This window comes from Pelophylax lessonae (assembly GCF_965119305.1).
Source record: "Pelophylax lessonae genome assembly, chromosome: 3".
Lineage (NCBI taxonomy): Eukaryota > Metazoa > Chordata > Amphibia > Anura > Ranidae > Pelophylax > Pelophylax lessonae.
The window spans coordinates 24,813,173-24,833,288 of NC_138770.1; the positions used below are offsets into that span (position 1 = coordinate 24,813,173).

The following is a 20,116-nucleotide window of genomic DNA, read 5'->3' on the forward strand; positions in this document are numbered from 1 at the left end:
TATTAATAAAACACAGACCTGACCAGAGAGGTGAGGAGGATTCTGGGAGGTCACATGACATCACTCTTATCTAGTCTGGTCAATAGACCATGTTCTTATTATAGACATGTAGATGATGTCAGATGATTGATATTGGTTTATCTTTCTCCTGATCTGTAGGATTATGTTGTAGTGAAGAAGTCTACTGGGGAGCCAATCTCAGGAGGATGGAGCAGGACCCAGAGCCCCACCACGGTGCCTCCACCTCGTTCTCCGATACCTGAGAGGAACAGAGAGCAGAAGATCCTGGAACTGACCACCATGATGGTCAATCTGCTGACAGGAGAGGTGAGCGGTGCTGGGAATTCTGGGACATTATCCAGTAACAGACAAGGGATGTGTCTGGATGGTGACTGTATCATTGTGTGTGTCAGGTTCCTATAAGGTGTCAGGATGTCACTGTCTATTTCTCCATGGAGGAGTGGGAGTATTTAGAAGGACACAAGGATCTCTACAAGGACGTCATGATGGAGAATCAGCCGCCCCTCACATCACCGGGTAAGAGGAGACTTTATTGTAAAGGAGAGAGCAGTGCGGAGGATCCACCTAGATCCCCCATCATCTGATAAACACATAGAAACAATGTATTCAGTCAGTGTGTGTGTTTCCTACAGATGGATCCAGTAATGGGAACCCACCAGAGAGATGTCCCCGTCCTCTGTATTCCCGGGATTCCACACAGGAAGGTCACACCATCCCTCACCATCATCAGGTAGATGAGGAACAATCACTGATAGTATCATTAGGATCTGTACATTATCTGCATTGTTACCATTGATGTCATTTTTATTCTATATTCAGGGTGGAAACCTGAGAGATTCTAAAGTTGAGGTTAAAGAAGAGATAAAAGAGGAGGATGATGAGGATGGGGTGATGGAGGAGTCAGAGTTTCTGAAGGAACGCAAAGATCTGTACCAGGACACCATGGTGGAGTCATCCAGTTACAGAAACCCACCAGAGAGATGTCCCCGTCCTCTGTATTCCCGGGATTCCACACAGGAAGGTCACACCATCCCTCAATGTTACAAGGTTGGTGGATTTGAGCATCTAGAACATGGACTTCTGGAGAGGATGTGTTTTTTTTTTTTATAATATCACAATGCTAAAGCTTATAACTTTCAGATGATATTCGCTCTAATTTTTCTTGGTTTAGAGTGGAGATCCAATCGATATAGAATTTGAGGTTAAAGCAGAAGAAGAAGAGACGTATGTGAGGGATGATCAGCAGTCTATGGAGGAGGATGGAATAACGGGGACATTTATAGAGGAGGACACTCCTACAGAGATCAGCACAGGTGGGTCATTAACACTAAATACATACATGACATAAATACATGTAATCCACCACTGATTACTGAATACCAATATTATGAGTCCTGACCCCTGCACTATATACTCTATGTTGTACATTACAGACTTCTGCTCTATCCCCTCTACCCACCGCTACAGTGTCTCACAAAAGTAAGTACACCCCTCACATTTTGTAAATATTTTATTCTATCTTTTCATGTGACAACACTGAAGAAATGACACTTTGCTACAATTTAAAGTAGTGAGTGTACAGCTTGTATAACAGTGTAAATTTGCTGTCCCTTCAAAATAACTCAACACACAGCCATTAATGTCTAAACTGTTGGCAACAAAAGTGAGTACACTCCTAAGGGGAGATGTCCAAACTGGGCCCAAAGTGTCAATATTTTGTGTGGCCACCATTATTTTCCAGCACTACCTTAACCCTCTTGGGCATGGAGTTCACCAGAGCTTCACAGGTTGTCAGTGGAGTCCTCTTCCACTAATTCATGATGAAATCATGGAGCTGGTGGATGGTAGAGACCTTGTGCTCCTCCACCTTCTGTTTGAGGATGTCCCACAGATGCTCAATAGGGTTTAGGTCTGGAGACATGGTTGGCCAGACCATCACCTTTACCTTCAGCTTCTTTAGCAAGGCAGCAGTAATCTTGGAAGTGTGTTTGGGGTCGTTATGTTTGAATTCTGCCCTGCAGCCCAGTCTCCGAAGGGAGGGGATCATGCTCTGCTTCAGTATGTCACAGTACATGTTGGCATTCATGGTTCCCTCAATGAACTGTAGCTCCCCAGTGCCGGCAGCACTCATGCAGCCCCAGACCATGACACTCCCACCACCATGCTTGACTGTAGGCAAGACACACTTGTCTTTGTACTCCTCACCTGGTTGCCCCCACACACACTTGACACCATCTGAACCAAATAAGTTTATCTTGGTCTCATGAGACCACAGGACACGGTTCCAGTAATCCATGTCCTTAGTCTGCTTGTCTCCAGCAAACTGCATGCGGGCTTTCTTGTGCATCATCTTTGGAAGAGGCTTCCTTCTAAGATGACAGCCATGCAGACCAATTTGATGCAGTGTGCGGCGTATGGTCTGAGCACTGACAGGCTGACCTCCCACCCCTTCAACCTCTGCAGCAATGCTGGCAGCACTCATACGTCTATTTCCCAAAGACAACCTCTGGATATGACGCTGAGCACGTGCACTCAACTTCTTTGGCCGACCATGGCGAGGCCTGTTCTGAGTGGAACCTGTCCTGTTAAACCTCTGTATGGTCTTGGCCACCGTGCTGCAACTCAGTTTCAGGGTCTTGGCAATCTTCTCATAGCCTAGGCCATCTTTATATAGAGCAACAATTCTTTTTTTTCAGATCCTCAGAGAGTTCTTTGCCATGAGGTGCCATGTTGAACTTTCAGTGACCAGTATGAGAGAGTGAGAGCGACAACACCAAATTTAACACACCTGCTCCCCATTCACACCTGAGACCTTGTGACACTAACGAGTCACATGACATCGGGGAGGGAAAATGGCTAATTGGGTCCAATTTGGACATTGTCACTTAGGGGTGTACTCACTTTTGTTGCCAGCGGTTTAGACATTAATAGCTGTGTGGTGAGTTATTTTGAGGGGACAGTAAATTTACACTGTTATACAAGCTGTACACTCACTACTTTACATTGTAGCAAAGTGTCATTTCTTCAGTGTTGTCACATGAAAAGATAGAATAAAATATTTACAAAAATGTGAGGGATGTACTTACTTTTGTCAGATACTGTATATACACATAATATGGATTCTCTTTGTTACGCCCATTTCCTACCAGCTGGACATTTTATATCTGATGAAAAAATCTAATGAAAATGAAAATAAATTTCTTCCCCCAAATCTGTAGACAATAAGTGGGAAATAATAATCCAATCTGTGCGATATCACCGCGCCGTGTAACAATCAGACTTAAAGAGGAAGTAAACCCTCCTCTGCAAGTTGTACCTATAGGTAAGCCTATGATAAGGCTTACCTATAGTTACTGTAAATATTTCCTAAACCTGTACCGTTTAGGAGATATTTACCTTACATGCAGCCAGTGACGTCACTGGCGCATGCGCTCTGAAGGAACGGCCGCTGGTGCTGTTCCTTCAGAGCCCCATGCCGTGACCGTCTGCTCACGCGTGTGCGTGCGTGACGTCACTGCGGCTCTGGCCAATCAGATGGCCGGATGCCGCGATCCCGGAAGACGGGCGACTGAACATGTCGCCCGTCATACAGGTAAGCAGGCGGCACGGCGGGGGCTCCTTCTAAGGTACCGTATTTATCGGCGTATGAGACACACTTTTTCTCCCTGAAAATAGGGGGCAAATGATGTGTGCGTGTTATACGCCGATATAATGTTAAGGGCCCATAGTACATACCGCATAGCGGCGCGAATGGATGTCATCGGCGCGCATTGCAGTCCCCGGCAGATCTTCCTCTGCTACACTGGAATGTGTCACATAATATAAGCAAAAATTAAATAAACAACTGCGCTAAACCAACCAAATAAATGTGAAGCTGCAACTTCAAGTGTGACTGTCACCTTAAAAGAAATAATATATATAAGTTGCGCTATAAAGTGAAATACATATGCGATAATGTAATGATGTAATAAAGTCCAAATTGAGTCCAATATGGGTAAAACAGCACGTCTGACGAAATATTCTGTACAGGTACCGCTTACCAAAGGTGAATAGTATATAGGCCCAAAATACTTCAAAGGATCCACGGGAACCAGATATCAATTGGACTCCGTATATATAGATGGATCTCCTCAGTGTTGGGTATTCATGTGAATATATTCAGCCATATTCATGTGAAATAAATAAAAATAAAGAACGCCATAGCGTAAAACCACAATAAATTGAATAAAACACCCCGAGTGATGGGAATATCAGAGAAGTGTTGGAGTGTAGATAGAAGACACACCACCTCAAATCTTGTGAAAATACTCCTTACCAGAGTAATAAATTGTGCAGAGAAGAGAAAAAGGACCTCCCCCAGTAGGACTGCAGCTTACCAAAGACAAACCATATAAAGCATATAGGTCCCAATCGTGTCACCAAAAAGGGCTGACCTATGAATGCCCTTACCAGCTCCAGAAATTGGAAGGCAGAAAAGATCCAAATCCGACTGAGTACTTCAACTGGTGGCACAGCTCCAGATATATGTCAAAGCAGATTAAACACTTCCAATGGGGACGCTAGTAGAGGCTCGGCATACAGGGGGTATCAGCCATGAATAAAAGAGAGGTAGACCATAGCGTAAAACCCCACAAACAAGTTTATTAAAGAAAGGGCAAACACTTACAAGCATGAAGATCACAATGGTCAAAAGAGGAAGGTAAATGAGCCGCCGGCCGGACGGCTCCACTCGCCCGTTCCTTCGTGAGACTGTAGCGCATGGGTGACGTCAGCACGCCGTGACTGACGCGTTTCATCAGAGATGATGTTCTCAAAGGTTTGGTCAAACGCTTGTAAGTGTTTGCCCTTTCTTTAATAAACTTGTTTGTGGGGTTTTACGCTATGGTCTACCTCTCTTTTATTCATGGCTGATACCCCCTGTATGTCGAGCCTCTACTAGCGTCCCCATTGGAAGTGTTTCATCTGCTTTGACATATATCTGGAGCTGTGCCACCAGTTGAAGTACTCAGTCGGATTTGGATCTTTTCTGCCTTCCAATTTCTGGAGCTGGTAAGGGCATTCATATGTCAGCCCTTTTTGGTGACACGATTGGGACCTATATGCTTTATATGGTTTGTCTTTGGTAAGCTGCAGTCCTACTGGGGGAGGTCCTTTTTCTCTTCTCTGCACAATTTATTACTCTGGTAAGGAGTATTTTCACAAGATTTGAGGTGGTGTGTCTTCTATCTACACTCCCAACACTTCTCTGATATTCCCATCACTCGGGGTGTTTTATTCAATTTATTGTGGTTTTACGCTATGGCGTTCTTTATTTTTATTTATTTCACATGAATATGGCTGAATATATTCACATGAATACCCAACACTGAGGAGATCCATCTATATATACGGAGTCCAATTGATATCTGGTTCCCGTGGATCCTTTGAAGTATTTTGGGCCTATATACTATTCACCTTTGGTAAGCGGTACCTGTACAGAATATTTCGTCAGACGTGCTGTTTTACCCATATTGGACTCTATTTGGACTTTATTACATCATTACATTATCACATATGTATTTCACTTTATAGCGCAACTTATATATATTATTACATAATATAAGCAAGTGGAATTCTTCTTGAATGGCGCGGCATTACAGACCTCCTGTGCAGCCTTCCCCCTTCCTGCTACAGGGGATACGTCACACCAGTAAATCTCGCGGCCGTCGTAACCACGGCAATGGCTATGCATTGCTCGCGAGAGTTTCACTGAGGTAAAGGCATTTAGGGAATGGCATTTAAGGAATTTCAAGAATGTGACAAGTACGATATTGCACACAAAGATGAGACACTGCCTGACATAGCAAGGGGGAGCAAGAGACTACTACATACACTTGCTGACCCCCCTCCCTGCAGTGTTCATTGATTTTAAAGGGGACCAGAGTATTAAAAGAAGTCTGCCGGGGGGGAGCAAAGAAACACTGCTGATGGCTAGTGTCTGTCTCCCTACCAGGCAGTGTTTCTTTGCTCCCCCCTGGCAGATTTCTTTTGATAATCTGGTCCACTTTAAAATCAGTGCACACTGCTGCCTTTGGGGGGGCCTGTCAGCTAGTATGTGTCTCTTAGCTCCCATCCCCTGACAGGCCCCCCATCAGTGTGCATGGACCTTAAGTGCCGGTTCACACTTGTGCGATGCGGGAAGGCTGCAAATATGCAGCTTGTTCACGCATCGCATCCGCACCTCTAGCAGTTCACACTGCCATATGAGATACGCAGGGGATGTCAATTAAAAGTTAACGACACCCCCAGTTGAGATTGCATATCGCAGTGCGATCTGCATGTTCGCAAAGAATCGTATCGCACTAGTGTGAACCACTATGCGATCCGATTCTGCTGCGGAATAAAAAAAAAGGGTCATGTGCGTGTTTCGTGCCGATGCGGTGTAAATTCAGCCATACAAACTGTATGGCTGAAATTTGCACCGCACATGAGATCGAATGTACGGTAATTTTAGGAGCACTGCGCTCCGAACTACATGCGATCTCTGTACTCGCACTAATGTGAACCGGCACTTCAGGGGACCAGAATGGCAAAAGAAATCTGCCCGGGGGGGGAAGAGAGTAATGAGCCATACACACTATAAGATTTTCTGAAGACTTTTTCCTTTAGACTTACCAAAACCATATAATATGAGGTCAAACCTAAACACTTTCAATTTGTATGCAATCTGGCCGGCCCTTTGTACTACATAGAAAAGGTAAATCTGAAGGAAATCTAACAACAAAAGTTGGATAGTGTGTATCCAGCTTAAAGAAACACTACCTGACAGGGGGGTGGGAGCTAAGAGACGCACAGGACCCCATCCCTGTCTTTTTACCTCACTTCCCCTTTCAGGCGATGGGCGTGTTTGGATTGAGCTCGCCAGGAAGCAGACACTGCACCCTGTCAATCATAGGTAGCGTGTGTATGTGAAGCTGACGTTTGGGAAATGCCTCACTACCTATGATTGGCTTCCTGGGGGGGGGGGGCTCAATCTGAATACGTCCGAGCCCATCCTTAATTTTACCATACCATACAAACACATGCTAACATAGCCATCCTACAACACACACTACACACAGCCATCCTACAACACACGCTACACACAGCCATCCTACAACACACGCTACACACAGCCATCCTAAAACACACGCTACACACAGCCATCCTACAACACACGCTACACACAGCCATCCTACAACACACGCTACACACAGCCATCCTACAACACACGCTACACACAGCCATCCTACAACACACGCTACACACAGCCATCCTACAACACACGCTACACACAGCCATCCTACAACACACGCTACACACAGCCATCCTACAACACACGCTACACACAGCCATCCTACAACACACGCTACACACAGCCATCCTACAACACACGCTACACACAGCCATCCTACAACACACGCTACACACAGCCATCCTAAAACACACGCTACACACAGCCATCCTACAACACACGCTACACACAGCCATCCTACAACACACGCTACACACAGCCATCCTACAACACACCCTACACACAGTCATTCTACAACACACGCTACACACAGCCATCCTACAAAACACGCTACACACAGCCATCCTACAACACACGCTACACACAGCCATCCTACAACACACGCTACACACAGCCATCCTACAACACACAGATATAACCAGAGTACCGGTAAATTTACACACCCCTGATACTACCTTATTCTTTTTTTAATTTAAACTTAGGTAAAAAAGTATACCACTGCAGTGTGACTCATCCTGACATTCCGACGCTGAATTCATTACCGTCCTTACGGTATTTCCCTACTACGGTATCCCTAATGGAATCAAAGGAAAAGCGTGCAGCATATACAGCTGCTTTCAAGTTAAAGGTTGTGGAATATGCCAAGCAACATGGAAATAGGGCTGCAGCAAGGCATTTTGGAGAGCCACCAACAGAATGCACAATACGAGAGTGGCGAAAAATGGAAGAAAAACTCAAGACATTATCAAAAACAAAATGCAATTTTCGCAGCGGTATTGCTAAATGGCCAAAATTAGAAGAACGGGTGAAGGAATTTGTACTTAATCATAGAAAAGCGGGCATTGCATTATCAACAAAAATGATCATCATTCAAGCAGTGAAAATCAGCAAAGAGTTGCAAATACAAGATTTCCAAGGGACGGCATCATGGTGCCAAAGATTTATGAAGAGGCATGAGCTTCGGATATGAACAAGAACCAGGATTGCCCAGCGTATGCCAGAAGATTATGAAGAGAAGATAATACATTTTCATAAATTTATTATCAAACAAAGGAAAAGACACAATTTTGAAATTGGTCAAATCGGCAACATGGACAAAGTACCGCTCATTTTTCATGTTCCTTCAAATAAAACTGTTGAAGCAAAAGGTGCCAAGACAGTAACAAATAAAACTTCAGGGCATGAAAAGAATCGTTATACTGTGGTCCTTGCTGTCATTGCAGATGGAAACAAGCTGCCACCATTGGTCATTGTTAAAAGGAAAACTTTTCCTAAGGAGAAGATTCCAAGTGGCATACAGGTGCATGTTCATCCCAAAGGTTGGATGGACGAAGAAGGCATGAGGCTTTGGATGAGAAATGTGTGGGAGAAGCGCCCAGGTGCTTTGTTAAAGAAGCCATCCTTGTTAGTACTGGACTCATTCAGATCTCATCTTACAGAACCAACAAAGAAAGAATTTCAAATGTGCAAAACAGAAGTAGCAGTCATTCCAGGAGGACTTCCATCACAATTGCAGCCATTGGATGTTTCCATTAACAAGCCCTTCAAAGCCTTCATGCGTGAAGAATGGAATAAATACATGTGTGATGAAAGTACGAGTTCTGGGAGAATGAAAAGACCTGCCATTTCCAAAGTGTGTCAGTGGATAAAGACTTGGTGGGATGCAGTTAAAGAAGATATTATTATCAAATCTTTTAAGAAATGTGGCATAAGCAATGCTTTGGATGGTGAAGAAGACGAGCTGATTTATGAAGACAGTAGCAGTGAAAGCAGCAGTGTTCAGTTCCAAGATATTGAAGATAGCAGTGAAGATGAAGAGTTTCTTGGTTTCCCCGATAGCAGCGATTTCTGAGTAAACTTTTGTAAAAACATATAATATCCAAGTTTCTTTGTTAAAACAGTTGCTTTTACTGTTATTTTACGTTATTTACCTTTATAAGTGTTAATAAAAAAAAGTTCTGAGCTACCTTTATTTTGCTTCAAAGTTCTTTATTTGAAATGTAAGTTTTTTTCCTGAAATTTCCCTCTTAAAATGAGGTGCATGTTATACGCCGGTATAAATATGGGAAGTATTTCATAATGAGCTAGTATGCGATGCATACTAGCTCATTATGTGTTTCTCTTTCAGGTTGTAAAAAAAAAAAAAAAAAGGTTAAATGAGTTTACAACCTCTTTAAAATTCAAAAATATGAAATCTATTAAACAGTGTCAGGAAATGTATAAATGGATGCCTGGATTAGGTTAGTGCCAAAATAACAGTGTAAAAGAAATATTATTAAAATGTAAAATATCTTTATTACATATTAAGGTTAAAATTGATCCAAAACAGGAGAACAAAACATACAGAAAATACAAAATATTGTGTATTACAACGTGCTAAATAAGAGCCAGTATACAGTAGGTGAGCATATAGCTAAAGGCGATCCAAGCAAAGGGATTTCCAAACAAGCTGGAGGTATATCTACCTTAACCTCAACATGTTTCGTGGCGAAACACTTCGTCAGGAGGATTTACTGTGTATAGAGAATGCTCATTCTGATAATGACAAAAACATTTGGTCAATGATTCTATCTCAATATATTGGAAAGTCTGTAATCAGTGTACAAATAAACAAAACTTTTCATATCAATATGGGAGGATTGCTTTTACCTTATCGGCTAGGCTCAAAAGGGTCACCAGTCAAGGCGTGCAACCATCAAACCCTCTCGCCGGCGAACATGGGCGACACTGAATTTAAAAGTTAGAATTGGTTCATATTATGGTTTTGAAAAGAAAAAATGATACAGGTGTGAGGGGGAAAGCAATGGTGCAAACCGCCCCACCCCTAGGTTGGATAGGACAAAGAGGATAGTATTTCCGAGCGTGTGGACACACAGGTCACCCCAGAGCCAGAAATTCAGAAAAAGTGAGAAGATAGATGAAGGGAAAAAGACCACCACCTAGAATAGTTAGAAAAAAGCAGAGTGCATGGAGTGAAATCCGATGTGTCAAACATAATCCAGGGTGTGTGGTACCCATAGTCCATATGGGGTAGTTGTGAGAATTGGAACAAGATGTGGACCTTACCGAGGGGATGTAGGTAATTACTCATAAATATGGACTGATCCAAGAAATACCCCGCCGGGACGTGTCACTGCTGAAAAGCCAGCATATCAGGGCCAATTGGTTGAGGCTAACACACAGATTGTAACGGAGCTCCTAATCCAAAGGAGAGTTCCTGTGTTATAATCCACCAACAGGTAGGGTAATGTGGTGGTTGGCTAAAACGGTAAAAAAGTACAAAAGTAGAGAGTGATGAGGTTTTGCCAGATGATCCAAGCAGGATACAAGTAGAGAGATGGATAGCACTTACCAGCCCCTGATAAAAGGACAGAAAACCCGGGCGGGGAGGATCAGGAAACAAACAGTGTTCGCCGCCATTGCCGGCAGCGAACGCTGTTTTAAGTGTCAGCCAAGCAGCGTACGCCGTGACGTCGCATCTGACGTACACGGCCGTACGCCGCCCAGACCTCCGTGCTGCGCAAGCGCGACGATTCGCGCAGGCGCAGTTGGAGCACGCAAGTCAGGTGCTCCAATAGTGGCTAACATCATCAGACGTTGCCACAACAAGGAGGTCACATGTCCGCCGATCAAGAAGAGTCACACTGCCCGGAGGGCGACTGATGCGAGCCCAGCCTAAAGGGAAACAGCAACAAAGTCACAGCCACAACATGTTTACAATGAATAAATAAATAAATAAACAGGCCCAAAATCAACAAAAAAGACAATGTTGACAAATATTTTAGACCATCATATAATCACAATGAGATAACAGATAATCAACATTACATGTAATGCTTATAATACTTATAACCATAAAGATTAACGTATGGTTGTAATTTAATGGAAAACTGTTGATGGGAAATGGTCTAGAATAGGTATGGGAAGGGGTTTTCTTCTTCTTTCTTCTTCCTTCCCTATTTTTTCATCCCTTTCCCCCTTTCCCGTTTCCCCTCTTCTCCCCTCTCCATCTCCTTTCCCCTACCTTTTCACTCCCCTTCCCCTTCTTTCCTACTCTCTACCCCCTTCCCATACCTATTCTAGACCATTTCCCATCAACAGTTTTTGACTATTTTAACTGTATACCGTACCAGTAAAGTCCCACCCAACTATTCCCCTTCTCCCCCCTCCATTCCCTTTTCCCTTTCTCTGAACACCTACAGGGAGGTTGGTTTTCAGGTCAATTCCCATTAGATATAGTGTCAGGAAATGAATAAATAGTAATGTGATGGTCCAATAAGAGGATAGAAATGTGTGTCATGTGACACGTGTCATCAGTCAGGGGCAATATAAATGATAAAGTGCAAATGCAGAAATTGCAGATGAGAAAGGTGCTGGTGGTCACTTCCACTCACCTTACCATCTGACTCCTGTGTTACCAGCGAGTCCCACAGATCCCTTCCCCCTCTAGGGATATCGCTCACTCCTCTCCTCCTTCCTCTTCCTCCACGGTATATATGGGGGGGGGGAGGGTAGAAAATAACACCCCCTCTAGTGCTCTCCGTCTATCTGCTTTATTCAACATTAAAATCCAAGATGATAGAATTAAAAAGCCGAGACTTGAACAGTGCGGACTAAACAAGCTTCACAATGTGATCCTTCGCTCAGATACCCCTTCCCTGGGATGGCCGAGATGGGACGTCCCTGCGCAGGCTCCGCCCATATTTTCTATCACCCCCCCCTCCCATATATACCGTGGAGGAAGAAGGAGAGGAGGGAAATTATTTCCCACTTATTGGCTACAGATTTGGGGGCAGAAATTTATTTTTGATTTTTTTGGCGCTGCATTTTATTTGATTTTTTAAAAATAATTCGTATTTGTGGCGCGCTTCAGAAGTAAAATACTTTACTTCTGAAGCGCGCCACAAATACGAATTATTTTTACCTATATAAACTGGTTTCTGGTACCAGCACCGTGGGGCTGCAGTAAGAAGGAAAATATACACCACCTCAGATAGCGCAGGAACCACCCATACACTTATTTGATTTTTTATTTGTTTTTGTGTTTAGTGAAAGAAACTTTCTGAATGTAAGCTGCCATTGGGTGAATGTTTCTGTGAATATTCATAGACCATTCTTTACACTACATGATTGTACCAATTTATTATTTATTTTGTATCACATTTTATATCTGATGATCTGATTGTAGGACAGACTTTTACATGTTGATAATAATGTGATAACACCCTCCAACTTTAGGACCTTAAACAGAAAGTGATAATGAGGGAGGAGTCAGTAACCCAATGATGGTGGTCTTCAGGATCAGTCCAGTCTTCATCTTGGTTGTTCTCCCCCCATCCTCACTCTCTGACCTCTGGTGGGGCTCAGCCCTGCTGTTATTCATGACTAAATCATGGACTAAATAAGGAAGTGCGGGACTTCTTGACTTCTTGTGTTGGGAAGATGGCAATAAGTGATAGAGGGGGAGGGGACACTCGTCCTATAATCCCCTCATCACCATCACTCCTATAAAAGACAGTTCTCGTTGTTTCCTCCCTCTCTGACTAAGGTCCATGAATGAAGAAATGAACTGGAAGAAGATCAGAGGACCCATTTACTAGTTACCTTGAGGGGGGAATTGTAAGATCCTCAGAGACAAAGCTGCCTGATGTGGGCAGAGTCCTGGTTTAGGGGAACCAATCTGCTGATGTCTAATAATAATCTTTGTATTTCTATTTTAGTTCATGGACGGGAGATGAGGAAAACCTCAGAGGATTGTCTCACTTTGTCTCCAGACTGTAAAGTAGAAGATGAGGACATCACACAGTATAGTCCAGGAGAAAACCCGGCTACCTCAAATGTCCATCCGGCACCACACAGTGTAGATGGTCCATCGTATTCCTCTTATCCTGAGGAACCTCAGACTGTGAGGGACAGTGCCGGACCATCGTATTCCTCTTATCCTTTGGAACCTCAGACTGTGAGGGACAGTGCCGGACCATCGTATTCCTCTTATCCTGAGGAACCTCAGACTGTGAGGTAAAGTGCCGGACCATCGCATTCCTCTTATCCTGAGGAACCTCAGACTGTGAGGGACAGTGTCGTCCTTCCACCAGATAAGAGGTTCTCCTGTACTGAGTGCGGGAAGTGTTTCAGTTTTAAATCCAAACTTAATGTGCATAAAAGATCTCACACTGGTGAGAAGCCGTATTCCTGTCCTGAGTGTGGGAAATGTTTTTCAGAGAAGTCCGCTCTTTCCATACATCTGAGATTGCACACTGGTGAGAAGCCGTATTCCTGTCCTGAGTGTGGGAAATGTTTTTCAGAGAAGTCCAATCTTTCCAAACATCAGAGATTGCACACTGGTGAGAAGCCGTATTCCTGTCCTGAGTGTGGGAAATGTTTTTCAGAGAAGTCCACTCTTTCCAGTCATCAGAGATTTCACACTGGTGAGAAACCATATTCCTGTCCTGAGTGCGGGAAATCTTTTTCAGAGAGGTACACTCTTTCCAGACATCAGAGATTGCACACTGGTGAGAAGCCGTATTCCTGTCCTGAGTGTGGGAAATGTTTTTCAGTGAAGTCCCATCTTTACAGACATCAGAGATTTCATAGGGGGGAAAAGCCATATTCCTGTTATGAGTGTGGGAAATGTTTTTCACAGAAGTACCATCTTTCCAGACATCAGAGATCTCACACGGTGGGGAATCCACTTTCCTGTCCTGAGTGAGGGAATTGTTCCTCACTGAAGTCCTGTCTTCCTGTACATCAGGGATCCCACACAACCCTGGAAGTGTATTAGTGCCTTGAGTGCGGGAAATGTCTTCTACAGTATATGAATGTTGGTGAACATGTGGGAAAGAAGCATATACACCTCAGATATACTCCATGGCTGATCTTCATCATGTAAGAAACACTTCATAAGGAGATCAGAGATCACCAAAGACATGGATGAAGTGTTGGCCATTGATAGCGGGAGAAAAATAAAAATGGAGTCCTTACCTTTCATTGGCTGAGTACATTTTGTGCAGAAAGATTTCACAAACACTTACAGATCTGGTTGTTATAAATGTGTTGATGAAATGTGACCCGCATTCCCCCAGTCATGGTGAATTGGGATTTCCTATAATGGTCAGTTCCATCTAGTGGCCATAATGTGCTTTCCTGACAGATGTCCATGGCAGCATATGTTTGGGTAGCCCCGCCCTCGTTCCTCCCCCATAAGACCCCACCCCCATAAATTTTCAGGATAAGCCAATGGCTGCGTTCCTCTTTTGTCCTCCTCACTTATTGGACCATTTTTGTATGAAGTTTTCCTACCTATTGGAAGTATTGGTGGGTGGGTCTGGTGCTGGGTAGCTGTGCGGATGTCAGGAGCTTCCTTTGGTATCCAGAAGTCTTCCAGGATGTCCCGAGTGGTCATTGAGTCCCCAGCTATCAGCGGGGTGGTGTTATGGCACACATATGTAGAGGATCCATGCCTGGAGAGTGGGCCCTGCCATCGGCGGCCATTTGCATTGGCTGGGATCCCAGCTGTTAGCGGGTGGTCATTAAGTGTTAGACACGTGAAATTAGTTTCGCTGCAAATACAATTTCCGACAAATTTTTGGTTATTCCTAGATTCGGATGTATCCAAATCTCCAAATGAAATTGTAATGAATTTAGTTGAAATCTGTTAAAATTTGTTTCGTTTTTTTCCATTTTCTAATAAATTCCAACTGTTCAGAACGATTCGAATTCGGATCAGTCAAAAAAAACGATCGACCGATGCATATTTTGTGTGAAGAAATAGCTGGTTGTTAAGCAGCAAGCCGGGAAGCCGGCCGCCCACATCCTTACCATCCATGACTCATCAGCTGTCAGCGGGCTTCCCCACTGACAGATGAATGGAAAGAAAATAATGCCGGCATTGCCTGGCAATAGAACAAAACGGCGTGCTCCCCTCCCCCTTTCCATATCAGATCCTTCAGTTAGGGATAGACCCACATGGTTTTTTCAGGGCCGATGTCGATATTTTGGTCACAACGTATCGGTATCTGCCGATATTTTGTACATTTAAAGTTTTGAAAAAATAAGACAATTTTTGACACAAATCTGGTACTGAACATGTTAATTTTTGTTTAATGCTTAATGGCTGGCTGGCACCCTGTGGTGAGTTGGTGGCTGTCTGGCACCCTGTGGTGGATGGCTGGCTGACACAGGGGCTGTGGGTGGCTGGCTGGAATCGAGCTGCCCCAAAGCACCCCCCCATGTTGAGGGCATGTGGCTTGGTATGGATTAGGAGGGGGGGCACTTGTTGTCCCCCCTTTCCTGACCTGCCGAACTGCATGCTCAGGTAAAGGTCTGGTATGGATTTTGGGGGGACCCCACGCCATTTTTTTAAACATTTTTCTATTGCTGGGCAATGCCGGCATTCTTTTCTTTCCATTCATCTGTCAGTGGGGAAGCCCACTGACAGCTGATGAGTCATGGTTGGTAAGGATGCAGGCGGCCGGCTTCTCAGCCCCCTGCTTAACAACCAGCTATTTCTTCACACAGAGTTTGAATCAGTCGATCGTTTCTCGACCGATCAGAATTCCAATCGTTCTCAAAGTGTGAAATGAAACAAATTCTAGAAAGCGAAATAAAATAACTAAACAGATTTATTTGAAACATAACAAATGTTTCCATTCTGCACATGTCTATGATGTTCAGCTTAAATATTAATATGGTAATTTATGTTGTATGTTTAAATAGAGAGAAAGCAGTATGGCGGGTTTGCTATGACTAAATGCTTGTAGTTTGTAACGCGTTGACAGTCTCATCTCTCCTGCCATGTTGTCACTTCTGGATATATTCTAATAAAGGAGTATTTTGTTGGAGCATGATTGTCCATTCAAGTTTCTTTTGATGCCTCAGTGACCAGCTGGACTTTCACTGATTGTGTGAGCAGAATAATGTGCACCAACCTAGAATGGGATATATTTGCAGGTTATCTTCACTGGTTTATTATTTTCCTCTTTATTATTTTATCTTCTGATTCTTCAATCAGCCCTCGCTGTCTTCTACTGTCTACACAGAAGCAGTGTACCCGGATCGGTGCAACCTTGGGAGCTGTACTCAGACCCCCACGCTCTGGAAATGCCCTGTAATGTTGTTTCAGGCATTGGATCCAGCATGAGGTGCTCCCTATGGCACTTGGTGCAATGTGTTCAGTTAGCCACTGGGTGCTATACAGGTCCAGGGTTGTAGTTCATCACTATGGAACCTCATAACTATGGAACCCAGTCCCTGAGGAACTCTTCAGGGGTATGCCCACCATGACGAGTAAAGCATGAACCTTATATACAGTCCAGCATTCAGGACAGGTAAGTCAGGGTCACCCTGTAACTTTCACCATTACTCTATAAAACATTACTATGTCTGGAATGTATTCCCCTTACGGTGTAAGCTTTTCAAACTTGGCGCTAAACTTCAGAGCTCAGTCTCAGGTGGTCACACCGCTGGTCACACCCATTAATGCCACTTCCACCTAGAACCCTTATTATGTACTCCGGTGCCCTTTCGCCACTTGTTGCAGGACAGTCAACACCTGGGTTACCGCGTACTCCTTTCAGACACACTGCACCCTATCTCCTGCACCCTATTCCATGAGTACCCCACAGGGGGATACCCTCATACCCTTGTAGCTATGGTGGAGACCAGGAGAAAGGGAGCCAATTCTACATCACAGAAGATTGGCTCTGCCAAAGGTCCACTCAATACTCAGCCTTGGAGTGACAATGTGTCTCTTGTACCAGAGTAGGACCCAGTTTTACCACCAATGTCCGTATCCGGTTCTAGCTCTATCTCAGGCACACAACATGTGTCCTACCTGACAAAAGCAGAATTTTCTGTCACCTTTATGGTGGTTAAGCTAGAAGCTCATTCTAGAAGAGGGGTGAAAAGTGAACACAAGGACAGAGCAGCAGAATGTCTTAGTGGTCAACACCTTGTCCCAGCCGGGACACTTCTTCCTGCATTGCAGGATGTCAGATTAGGCATTTATGAAGAGGAAGAGGTTTTCCAGCATTATAAGCAGGGATTTTTTTTTTTTTTCAGCGGCAACGCGGGGGACTGCAAATAGGGCACCTCTAACACTGACTGCATGTATTGGCACTGGGTGCTGGAGTGTGCTGCAGGGTCTATTGATGCTCGCTGCTGGGGGGTCTATTCTAGATGGAGGGGATCTATTTTGGCAGGGGGGTCTTTTGTTGCAGAGGAGGTCTATTATTGCTGGTGGAGGACCTACTATTGCTGGGGGGTGGGTCTTAAACTTCTGAGGGTCAGTTGTTGCTGGGAGGGGTCAGTTGTTGCTGGGATGGGTCTATTGATGCTGGCTGTGGGGAGACCTGTTGTTGCAGCCAGTAGTTTATTATTTGCCAGGGGGCAATTCTGTTATGGGTGGTCCATTGTTGTTAGGGGATCTATTGTTACCGGCTGCAGGGAATCTATTTTACTGTTTTTCTTGTTATCGTTACCAAATCCCATACAAATTACTCAGCACCACAAAATGATACCTGGTTCTGTATTGTCTAAAAGGGCAGCACTGGGAGGTGGGTAGAGGGTGGAACAAAGGAATGGTGCTTGGAGGTGGGTAGGGGTGGAACCAATGAATGGTGGGTGGAGGGTGGAACCAAGGAATGGTGCTTGGAGGTGGGTAGGGGTGGAACCAATGAATGGTGGGTGGAGGGTGGAACCAAGGAATGGTGCTTGGAGGTGGGTAGGGGTTGGAACCAAGGAATGGTGCTTGGAGGGGGGTAGGGGGACGGAACCAAGGAATGATACTCAGAGGTGGGTAAGGACAGAGAAAGGGGTAGTAGCTGCACCTATTCTCTGGGAAAACAAGCCCTGATAATGAGTCACCTATTTGCTTGATGTGGCCTTCGTGAGCTTAGCCATATAAGTTGTCATTGGAGGATGCTGTGTCCTTCAAGGGTATACTCGTACCGTTCGTAATCCTGAACGGTGATGAGAGAGTGCCGTCCACCAGAACCTGGGCCGAGGGGTCCGCATATAGGGCCATAATTGCAGAGTGCATTCTTCCCTCTATTCCGCTTCAAGGGTATACTCAATCATGATGATTGGGTGTGTCCTTGGGGGGGGGGGGTGAAGCATCTTCTGGTGGTAACATCATGTGTTGGTCTTGTTCTTCGGGGGTATATCTGTCTGCAGTTGCAGCCTGTGAATCTGCCTTAACCCTTGTCTCTCTTCCAATGCAATGGAAGATGGAATGAGAATTATTGATTCTATCCTGAAGAATAATAGAGTAATGGTCAGAGGTACAGGGTGTCTTATCTGTTCAAAATGCTGGACTGTATATAAAGTCCATGCTTTACCACCAATGTCGGTTTCTGGTTCTAGCTCTTTCTCAGACACACAACATGTGGGCTACCTGACCAAAGAAGAATTTTCTGTCGCCATTCCTTGGACAGATTACGTCTTAATACGGCCATCTTTGTCCACAGCTCTAAAACTCCTCGCCTCTTCTCCCGATCCAGCTTCCCAACCGGAGTCAGACCCCGATATGCCGGTCCTAGAGGATGCAGAGACAGGAGGGAATGGAGAGGATATGGATGCCGTACTGGAGGAAGGTGCAGAGGATTTCTCTCCCCCACATTGTCATTATAATGAAGAAGGACCTTCACACAACATGCTTGCTAACGTTGAAAAGCTCATTTCTTCTTGTCTGCAAAATCCTTGACATTATGCCAATGAGAAGAAGATTGGGATTCTGGCACTCCAAATGGTTTATGTCTCTACAAATAATCGGATGCTTAGGGGGCGTGGACATTATTCTCCTGTATTAAACCACTTCACACCCAACGACCTCATATGACGTAATGGACTTTGAGTGAAGATTTCGGGATGATGGGTGGAGCTACAGGCATCATTCACATATCTTCTTTTTCTGCCGGTGATTCTTTGCATTAGAAAACCAATCATATGGGCTGTTCGGCCGCTTGATTGTTTTTACAGGCGCCGCCCTCCAGAAAGTAAAAAATATTGTTTTTTTTTTCAAAGTTGTCGGTCAATTTTTGTTTATAGCGCAAAAAATAAAAACCGCAGAGGTGATCAAATACCCCCAAAAGAAATCTCTATTTGTAGAAAGGACATCGATTTTATTTGGGTACAGCGTTGCACGACCACGCAATTTTCAATTAAATTAACGCAGTGCTGTATCACAAAAAATGGCCTGGTTATGAAGGGGGTAAATCTTCCGGGGCTAAAGTTGTTAACTGACAATTGCGCGGTCGTGCGACGCTATACCCAAATACAATCGATGTCCTTTTTTTTCCACAAATAGAGATTTCTTTTTGGGGGTATTTGACCTCCTCTGCGGTTTTTCATTTTTGCGCTATAAACAAAAAAAAAAAAACAATATTTTTTACTTTCTGCTATAAAAGATCCAATAAAAAATGTACAAAAATCAAATTTCTTCATCAATTTATGCCAATATGTATTCTGCTACATGTTTTTGTTTAAAATAAATCTCAATAAGCGTATTTTAATTGGTTTGCGCAAAAGTTATCTCATCTAAACTATGGGATATTTTTATGGAATTTTTATTTTTTTACTAGTAATAGCGGCGATCGGTTACTTACAGCGGGACTTTATTGCGGCGGACAAATCAGACACTAACTGACACTTTGTGGGAACCAGTGACAGCAATACAGTGATCTGTGCTAAAAATATGCACTGTCACTGTACTAATGACACTGGCTGGGAAGGAGCGCGATCAAACAGTTAAATGTGTGCTTAGCCAGTCTTTGTGTATTGGGGGGAGGTGCTTTTACTAGGGGAAGGCATGGATCAGTGCCTCTG

General features: G+C 44.1%; 2 protein-coding genes across 2 annotated transcripts in view; both read left to right on the forward strand.

Annotated features, from left to right (window-relative positions):
- The window catches only part of LOC309550250 (uncharacterized protein), a gene marked incomplete at both ends in the record, with an annotated part of 974,848 nt that overhangs the window by 262,217 nt on the left and 692,515 nt on the right, over nt 1-20,116 (forward strand). Inside the window, one exon of the mRNA XM_082250660.1 lies at nt 13,397-13,939. Coding sequence (XP_082106786.1) covers nt 13,397-13,939 — 543 coding nt within the window. The remainder of the gene's footprint in view (nt 1-13,396; nt 13,940-20,116) is intronic.
- Nucleotides 1-20,116, forward strand: part of LOC309550781 (gastrula zinc finger protein XlCGF66.1-like) — a 353,589-nt gene that overhangs the window by 162,233 nt on the left and 171,240 nt on the right. The window lies entirely within an intron of this gene.